This window comes from Limanda limanda, chromosome 9 (assembly GCF_963576545.1).
Source record: "Limanda limanda chromosome 9, fLimLim1.1, whole genome shotgun sequence".
Lineage (NCBI taxonomy): Eukaryota > Metazoa > Chordata > Actinopteri > Pleuronectiformes > Pleuronectidae > Limanda > Limanda limanda.
This window is the reverse complement of record NC_083644.1, coordinates 25,126,249-25,136,365: the sequence shown is the minus strand read 5'-3', so window position 1 is coordinate 25,136,365 and position 10,117 is coordinate 25,126,249. Positions and strand designations below refer to the sequence as shown.

The window sequence follows — 10,117 nt, the reverse complement described above, 5'->3', positions numbered from 1 at the left end:
CGCGCACTAACATAACTGCAGGAGGTGATCCTGTGAAACAGAAAAATGCCGGGGAGTAAAGACAATTATCTGTCTGGGCTCCACCAGCATCCAACTTTTTCATCTTTCTTGTTTTTTTCTTTTTTTCCTTCATGATTTTAAGGGCCGATTTACTTTTCCCTTCATCCCTCAAATCACTAGGAGGGCTTCAGTCTATTAGTAATTGCAAGCTCCTACTTGGGGGCTAATTAAAGTGACTGACGCTGGGAGGGTCTCACTCCCCTGGGTCAAAGCAGCTCTGTATGAGAGAGGTAATTTGTCTGTTCTGAACAAAGAGATTAGAAAGAAGCTGGGAAGAAAGCTTAATAAATGAGCATCAAATACCCTATGCCGTGAACGCAGACAACACCAATTATGTCACAGCAAAATTGCTCATAATCAAAACAATGGTCACTAGATAACCCCGTGTTTCTGTGACTGCTTAATTTTCTCCTCTGCTAAACCAGCCTCCACACTCACTTTATACATGAGGTACTGTATATTGATTTTGGGAGCCGCTATCCTACTGCAAGTCTGTGTTGTTTCAGGCCGTCCACCTTCTGCTCTTGCGCAAGAGACAAGACCGTTAGTGCGACGAAGTGCGTCAGCAGCCAGGTAATTCTCGTTATTTCACTCACAGAGATAACAAAAGCATCCAGAGACTGTTCCCACTGAGCGATGTGTCTCTGTTTATTTAATAATTCTCTCTCTGCTATAATTAAAGCACCAGGGCCAATATTCAGATTGCATTTTAGCATCAATAATTCAGCAGTTTTCACTACAATTGATGTTAGCGCATAAATAAACAATGAGGCCTCATATTTACTATGCCAGCCTTGCTACAAGAGACATTGGGGTGGGGGGGTGGGAGTAAGGACTTAAACAGACATTTAAAATTAAGCTAGATAATGCAACAGCTTTCAATTTGAATGTGAGTAGCTCTAAGAGCTCTAAGAGCTGATTTGTAAAAGTGACAAGCCCTTAAAAGGCCCGTGACATGGAGGAAGGGAGGGTGGGGTGCAGGGGGGGGGGGGGGGGGGGGGGGGCTTAATGGAGTTCTACCTCTCTTCTACTCACAAAACCACTCAAGGTGAAATGCATGCTCCCAACAACATAATTCCTCTTTCAGTCAGACTCTGACACACTCCAAACACCTCCCATATCTCTCTGTGTGCTGTGTGTGCAGACAAGGTATCAATAAAGCTCCTTGTTGTGAGGCAAAAATGATTATATCTCCTGCGGGCAGAATGAAGCTATCCTGAAGAATGAAGTTATCCTTCGTATAGGATTAGGCCTTCTGTTTTGCTTTCACTGGAAGCATCAAGATCAAATCAGGGGAAGCCATGGTGACAGCTTTCATGATATACTGGCTGCTGCAGCTTGCGGTCTGTGTTCAACCTCAGGTCCTGGATACATATTTTTGGCCTTGGGAGTAATAACTTAGCCCAGGTGATCCCAGTCTTGTTGATGGAGTAGTCAAATGCAGTTTTAAACACTCGCTATTAATGGCAACGTGTCATTTTTCTCCACAATTGGAAGTCTGGCTCGGGACAGTAGATAAATTTAAGATGAGTCAAAATATGTATCTGCTCACAACAAACTGAGCGTGAGGACAGCGCTACAAAAAAAATCATTTTCACATGTTTTGTGCTGACGGTTAATACAGATTTTCTGAGTGCATGTCCTCCAACAAGAATGATGGAAAAATCCATTGGCTGTCTAAAAATAAAATTCATCTCTGCTCTGTAAGATTTAATATCTGCTGCATGCCTTGCAGTGGAGTTGAATCGACGACATCAATATAAACAGGGTGAGAAATGTTGGCTTGAATATTACAGATGTTTTTCTTTTCCTGCAAATGACTCCAAGTGACTGATGACAAGCTTTACTGACTTGTTCTTTACTTTGAAGTCACCAGGCTTCAGCCCAACAAACAACTAAGAACTGCGGACCCCCCTCACTCCTGTCATGATTCACCAGTGCAGAGAAAGCAAGGGTACTGGGAAGAAGGTGGGGAATCATACCTTCTGGTCGGGCAGTAGCGGGTTCGTCTGCAGTGAACTCAAGTGGCCGTTGATGAGTGCTGTGGGTCTGTCGTGTTCACAGAACAGGCTGCCATTGATGTAGTGGAACCGGTCCCCCGGGACGAGCCGGTTCCGGCAGGTGGAACATGCGAAACACTGCGGGAGAGGGGGCAGGAGGAAAAGCAATGACAACCGGGACTGAGGACCACAAGGCACAGCTCAATCCCATTATGTAATAACACCTAAGAGCAAACACTTGTGAAGGGATACACACAGACATGTTCACATTTATGTGCAGATGCTTGGTTAGAGTTGTAAAATTAAAATAAAATTACTTAACAGCAATTTGTGGCTTTCCCTGATAAATAAAACGAAGATTTATCCTATAAATTGGCAAGAATTAATTAAAAAAAATTATTTACTAAAGTACAAAGTTATTTATTTATTTGTCATACCAACAATTGAGATCAATGCAATATTTCATTTATTGTAACATAAACAGTGTTTCCACTCAGGTTTTTTTAGGGGGAGGAAGCCAACCCTTGAACATAGGTAGTGCACATGTGTAGTAAACAGGCCGTCAGAGTGAATATCAGAGGATAAAAAACATGTAGTTCAGTCTTCCCCTTTCGCCTTGAGCTACGCTGCAGAAACTAGCTTGCCTTCGCCGATGATTACACTTCCTGTATCTTACGTTTAACATTAACGGCAATCTGCTGAGTTTTGTCATTGTGATTTTACAACTTTACAGCAGCAGAATTGATAAGTAAATGTCTGAAGTGGACACATTGATCCAATGTGACAAAAAATAGCATTTCTCACATTACAGAAGAGGAAGGGTCAAATTTAAGTGTACATCAAAATAGTTGTCAATTAAATATCTATCGATTAAGTTTTAGATAACTCAAATAATTTGATTGATTGACTTGGTCTGTAAAAATTACTAATCTAGTAATTTAAAAATCCACCGCAGTTTTATTGTGCTACTTAAGCATTATTTAATTCTCTTATTTCCAAAACAACAAAGCTGTTCAGACTTATAATACAACCTTATTTATCCATACAGTCGCCATTGTGTACAACCATCCAAATCAACACATATCCACGTATTAGTTTTATAATTAATTGTTTTACTACAAATCAAATGCTCCAAGTAAAACAGTGTGTAATGTTTTTATTTTTACTTTTTTTGGCTCAGGGCCATTGATAGAGGACTTGAGTTTACCTTGAGATGGTACACGTTGCCCTGTGCCCTCATCACCAGTTCACTGGATGGAATGGACTGGCCACAAGCGCTGCAAGCTCCGCTGTTTCCAAATAATCTGAGAGAAAGGGAAGAAAAACGAAACGTTACGATGGAACCACTGTATGCATCTGCATAGATTTAGCCTTGTGTAATGGACTGTGGCATCCCCACTTTTGACTGCCGAGTATGTGACTGAATGAAAACTATATTTAGTGCCACGTTCACTATCTCCCAGCTCCATTTCTAAAGTGAAGGGAAAAACACACAAGAGAGAGAAAATTGTCAGAGTATCAACAGAAAAATGAATCTTGCAGTAGTCTGCTCTCCTCAAGCATCTAGCACTGAAACTGCATATTACTTTGGGTGCACATTTTTTGCAACCTAATAATAACCTGGAACATAAGCAATCAGGACCTAAGAGGATTTGATTGTACATCCAGGTGGAGACATAGTGCTTTTGCCATTAGGACTCCTGTGAACACTCCGTCAGTGCCGTGTTTCCATTAGAAACCCGTAGCTACTCGGGTTGATATATAATGTGCATGGGTTAACCTTTTCAATCATGGTGTCAACACTTTAGATTTGCTTCTGCTCATCTCTTTCGTCCCTAACCTTCTCTCTCTCTCTCCCTCTCTCTCTCTCTCTCTCTCTCCCCCTCTTGATAATGAAATGCTTGCTCCAGCTTCCCTTCTATCTTCCTTCTGAGTCCACAATTTAGATTACTTCATCTCGGTGAGCAGCAAACTGAATGAAATTTCGATTTGAGCAGAAAGTAATTTACTGGGATCTGGACCCATTTGTCATCATATCTCACCGGGTGTTTGCTCTATCACTGCACTTTTCCTAAGCAATCAAATAAGACCACGGCATCTGACATGCTCCGGAGAGAAGGGGAGAGAGGGAGAGAGGGATGGAAAAAGAAAGGGATAGGGGGGGATTGGTTAACACTGGTGTGTATGCATCAGATAAAGTTGTTTGGCAAAAAAAAAATGTACAAGAAAAAGAAAGAACAAGAGGAAAGTGTTTTTAGATTTTTTAAGGCAATAAATGCTTCCACCAACCCCTCCATAACCCATGCAGTGGTTAGATATATTGACAAACAAACACGCCAGAGCTCTTTGCAAAGGGACACAGAAATGGCTTTCAATAAGACAGCCTCGGCAGAAGCAAATTTTGTCTTGGCATCATTTGGAAGGGCTCCATCAAAACTCAATTTCAGAAACTAATTAACTGGAGACTGTCGTCACAACACTGCCAATTCTCCGCTTTCACTGGGACAAACATGATAGTGGAAATGAACATATAGGCCCTGCTTTAAGACTCTCGTGCAATGTGTGTGGAGAAGCAAGACTTTCCTGCAAGGACATTTCGGCATAACAAAGTGGCCTCATTCGAAACTCAAACTTCACTCAAATTGTAAAAACATGTTCCTCTTGTTCACGTTGAATTTTTCAAAACAGTCCTTTTTTGGTTAACCAGAGTGGGAAAGCTTTACCAGGTTGGTTATTTTTACCAGGGGATAGGCTCTTGATAGTTTTTGATTTAAGGAGCCAAAGCCTTTAGGTGCTCAATTAAGCAGCTATATCGGTTTGAACTTGGGCTCTAATGGCCTCTTCTGCCAGTGAACTACAGCACAGAGGTGAAGTAGACACCCCAGGTCAGTATAATTAAGGCCAAGGGACTCTTTAATTGCAATGACACATCTGGTTTCTGCTTTTCTCCTCCTAAAAAAACAGAGCTTCCTAACATCTTTCTGGGGGATGGATTTATCTTGATTTATCTGTTGTCTTCCCCTTGTGGATGTGACTTTGCTACAACCAACGCTTTTGATTATATTAAATAACAAAACACAAAAACACATTTAGAGCTGTCTGTTGTCTATATAGGCAATGACTATTGGATTTCATTTCAGCACTGACTGCCAGGTGAAATATAGCATGGCTTGCTGCTAGGCTGTCTGGTAAATGCAGACCTCATTCACCAGGGCCTTTGAGTAGGGTAAAATTACCCCACAACAATGATTTCTGCAACACAGTCCATTAAAAATGCCTCTCTACATCAGCAGCCAAAGCACCTTAAAAGCACTAGGCCATATTGATACTGAAGCGGAGCTTTGCATAATGGCAAGAGCTGCATTAGAGAAAAGGGTGGAGGGGCCAGGGACAGGGTGGGGAGGGGCGGGGAGATTGCAAGGATGAGGGAGGGTGCACATGGATCTGTGTTGTGCATGTGTTTTAGGGGGGAGGGGGATGAGGAGGTGTGGGTGTGTGCTGGGGTGGAGGGTGGTGGTGGCGGCTGCAGCAGCGGTGGGGGATCAGCCAAATTACACTTGGTTAATTCAGAGTAACAGATCTGGCCCCAAGTGAATTGAAGGCCTTGAATTAATTCTGTTATGACAAATCAAGATAAACGTTTCCCCTAAATTGCATGCGATTTAATTAATTTCTGAGATCCCAGTTTTTTCCTGGCCTAATAGTTCACATTCTCTTGTGCTGTCATAGTGCTTGAGTGGGCAGACTTCAAAGTGATATTAAATAACCAACTATTAGATTTACCTCACACGTTCTATTGGAAAAGTGCCATTTAATTACCTTGGCTTATTCAATTAAGGGGACAGCATTCTCCCTGAATCCAGCAGCCACAAGTAAATTAATTCTCCTCTACTAGCAGCCCACAGAAATAATATTACCTACAGCTTAGTACGACATGATCCCGACCACAAAACGCAACTTTGGCTTTTAGCCTGACATGAAAGCTTTTGGTGGCAGCGCTGCATGGAAAACAGAGCTGGTGTTTGTCCTGCGATGTTTGTGAATACTCCTACTTGATTGATTGGGAGATGGGTATCAACCCGGGCCAGGCATACATCCCATTATAGCCCTGATGTGATGCATTCTGACTTGCGCTAAATCAGAGAAGCATTTTCATATCAGATGTATGAATGGAAGTTTGGGCTTACAGCAGAAAATGTATGACATACGAGCAGTTTAGCAAGTCTATTACAAAAATGAGTCTGCCCCTTTAAGATGAAGGGGAAAAAAACTGCAGCAAATGGCCTTCACAATAATCCTTCTTCTCTCTCCGTCTTTCTCTCTTGCTCTCTCTCAAAAGCCAATTTGGTTAATTAAATGTTTTGTTTGCAGTGTGGCTCTCATTCATTTCGGACACGTCATTGGGAGCGGATACAAGCCAGGGACCCGATCTCATTAGATAAAACCCATCAGGACTAAAGGAAATGGAGGGGGACTATAATTAAAGCATTTAATTGTGTAGACTCACTGTCAGATGTTTTTTCCCCCGCTCCTATCTTTATCTCTGCAGAGATCTCATGGTTCCATAATATGCGTTTTAGCTCTTCCACCAAGCATGCTCTCATTACAAGTGGAAAGGTGTATCCACATTTTCCCCTCTTCTAATTTTAATTATGTTACAGTCCCATTATGAATGAAGTACCCCATTGACTTCCTCATCCTTTTTATGAGGTGGGTGTGAGAGCGCGCAGGCACACTTTAGATTTTGAATTATCAGTGCATATTTAATAGCAGTGTCGCATGTTGACTGTAGCGCAGGTACATCTTTTAGAATACTCAAGTAAAAGAAATGAAGTGTGCCCAAAGTGAGATACAATAATTGACATGTATTTCAACATATACCAGCAATAAACCTGAAGACATAAATGTGAACTGAATTGTTAAAGAACATTTGTTGATAAAAAAAATGTAATCGATACAATTCTTTTCCCTCAGGGTGTAAACTGGGCCTTGTCCTGTCGTCCTGCATTATGTCAGCACCAACTTGCGGTTGAGTGTGCTGCACCTACAATATTTAAAAAGCTTCTCTTTGCTAATTAACTGGTGCTTTACTGTAAGGTTAAAAAAGACTGAAAAAAAGAAAACCAACAGCGTTCGCAATTCTGTAAAGCAAACAAATCCTACACGACTCATTTTCTGTCCTTCAGTTGACCATGAACCGCAAACAGCACAGACATGCAGATGCCCTCCAACACAAGTCTATTACTTTGTGCTCAGTCAACACGCCTGCGTGTTAGACCACTCTCAGGAAGACTTTAACAATTACTTTAAGAAGCACTGATGATGTTAGAACAACGAGACGCATGTTCCCCGGGAATACACCCAACCTGGCAGATTATTGCATGACCAGAAATTATCATTTTTAATTTAGCCCCGTTTGGTTTTATTTGATTTAATACTATTACTACATATATTCCAGGACTTTTAAAAGTAAACGCATCTGGTTTCTGAGAAATGGAACTTTCTTAAAAATCCACTTATACTTGTAACATATGAACGGAAATGTCTTCAGATAATCTTCGGTAATAACATTCAATAAAATACAATTTGCTGTGTGCATGCATTCTGAGGTCTCAGTCTCACCTGATGTAGTCGTTTCTACAAAGGATCATGCCACTTTTTGTATAGCACGACGTGCCGATTTCACCCAGCTGGGCCTGGCAGCAGGAGCACTTGAGGCATCGGCTGTGCCAGTAGCTGTCCATGGTGTAAAGGAGGAAGCGGTCTGCGATTTTCCCCCCACATCCTGCACACCGCTTCCAGGACAGAGAACCCGTGCCCACCGGCGGTGGCTGGCTGCTGCCTCCGGGATTCACCATTGTCCCTATAAACACAAACAGAAGAGATGATGAAGACGACGGTCCCAGTGATGGTGCGTGTCACACCCAGAAGTCTGCGGTTCAGGATTTTACCTGCTAAATTTAGTTTGGTTCACGGCTGGGGTTAGGACCTGAGATGGGTCACAGCTAATCTGGAATCCCCATGTTAAAAAGGTACATATAAATCATGCGAGCCACACTCCACAAGTGAATTAGTCAATTATCAAATCTAAAATGTCAGCCCCTTGGAACATCTTCTTCTGTCAGTGTGGTCTTTGAGCAGCTGCAGCCTGCAAATCATAGCAAAGCTAAATAGCTGATCTCATTAGGGGAGCAGTTCCGAGTTCTGTTGTGCTACAAGTAATTCAGCAAACTAATCTGCTCTTGTTCTCCGTGTTATCCCTGTGCCGTTGCCTTCACCGGTCCTCTCATGATGAACGTCTGTAAAGTGATAATACCAGGGGCCAGAGGAACAATTGTGCTGCGCAGGCTTTTGTTGAGCTGTCCGGAGAAATTCTAAACAGCATAATACTTTGCTGCACAACTCTATACTCTAATGCACTTTGAATAGCTGGGGAGGGGGCTGCTGTTGCTCAGCACAAATGGAATGGGCGGAAAACAGACACTTTGACATGTTGAGTTTACCAACACTTGATGCTTGCTGGGCCTTTTGACCTGAGCAGCGAATATGATCTGCCTCGTGACGGCAAAACCAATATTTAACAGCGCCTTTAATAGGGACTCGCACTACAGCCGCGTTTCACCACAGACCTGCTGTAAGGATGTTATGTGGTCTAATCTGAGGAAATGCAAGGAGTTTGTTTCACCTGCAAAATTTATGTGGGCTTTTTTTAAATGTATCCTCTCCAATTTGGTGAGGCAGACTACATGCCTGGATAAAGCCAAATCTTTGTGAAAGGCAGGTAGGCTAATTAGAGTTGGGGGGGAGAGGTGGTGGGAGCGGGGGGTGTACACACAGAAAAGCATTCAGTAAGCCCATTAGCGACGGTGGCTCTTAGGGGACAAACCATAGTGCTGATTAAATCTGAATCAAGAAGGCGACCTGAAAGTGACTCCCTGGATAAACAAGATCGTCAAGTTTCATTCAGGAGAGGAGCTTTTTTTTTTTTTTTTTTGAGGGAAGGAGGGAACATGCGGGAGAGGAGACGGGAGACGGGAGAGGAGTGAGAGAGAAGGGAGACAGGAGAGGAGTGAGAGGAGAGGAGAGGGAGGGGGTGGCTTTTAACTTAAATGGTTAAATGGGCTAACTCAAGTAATTACACGGGCAGGCAATTTGGGCGCAAGTCATGGAAATAGGAGAGAGGAGGGAGGAGGGGGGGGGACATTATCAGGCTGCCATGTGCTAGAAGCTCCAGTGCGATGACTGCTGCTTCTTCACGGGAAAAGAGAGGAAATGTAGCATCACATTAGAGAACGGGGGATAAGAAGAAGAAGAAGAAGAAGAAGAAGAAGAATTGGGTTACACGGGCTACACACATGAGCGCTAGCATTCTTAGCATAAAGACACCAGTAGAACCGGGGAGGCTAGTTTCCAGAGGGAAGCGGCTATAATTAGAACAGAATAAAACACACTTGTACAGGAGTCGCAGCCCTGACAGAGGCAAACACCCACCTCGCTGGAGTCGTCTCGGTGTAATGGCTGCAAAGTTCACCACTTGAACCGGGAGCTCCTCGGTGAAGAACAGGTAACAGCGGGAAAAGTGCAGGTAACAGCGGACACACGGCCTCCAGCTCCGCGCTCGTAAAATGGAGTTATCAGATAGTATTTCCACTGGAGTTTTTTTTTTTTTTTTTTTTTTTTTTTTTTGTTACTGCTTCACCGCTGTCGTCTCGGACAGAAGAAGTCCTCCGCGGGACGTGCCGACGCCACGACGTCCTCCAGCAAACACCGGGAAGTGTCCGTGGCTGAGTGACCGTCCTCCGCTGCGCTCTGCTCCGGGTCCCGTCAGTGTCTCCGCCCGCTCCCGCTTCTCTACTCCCCGCATGTGTGGCTGACAGGAACCAACCTCCAGCTGGAGAGGAGAGGAACAAACACCCCCCTTTAGCCGCGTGACGAGGGCGCCGCCGCAGCCAATCAGCGCGCAGCCCATTGAGCAGGAATCTCGATCGCGGGCCAATCGGAGCGCGGCCGCCGTGTGGACGCGGACGAGCCGGAGGATGGATGGAGACGGAGGTGAG

The 10,117-nt window shown here is 43.6% G+C and overlaps 1 protein-coding gene across 1 annotated transcript; it reads right to left on the bottom strand.

Moving 5' to 3' along the window:
* Positions 1-2,036: 2,036 nt before the first annotated feature.
* lmo4b (LIM domain only 4b) lies at positions 2,037-9,682 on the bottom strand. The gene is made up of 4 exons (XM_061078483.1): positions 9,552-9,682; positions 7,683-7,923; positions 3,268-3,364; positions 2,037-2,198 (listed from the first exon to the last, which is right to left on the bottom strand). Exons 2-4 carry the CDS (start codon positions 7,916-7,918, stop codon positions 2,037-2,039), a joined length of 495 nt encoding a protein of 164 aa, XP_060934466.1. The 5' UTR covers positions 7,919-7,923; positions 9,552-9,682.
* Between the last annotated feature and the right edge of the window lie 435 nt (positions 9,683-10,117).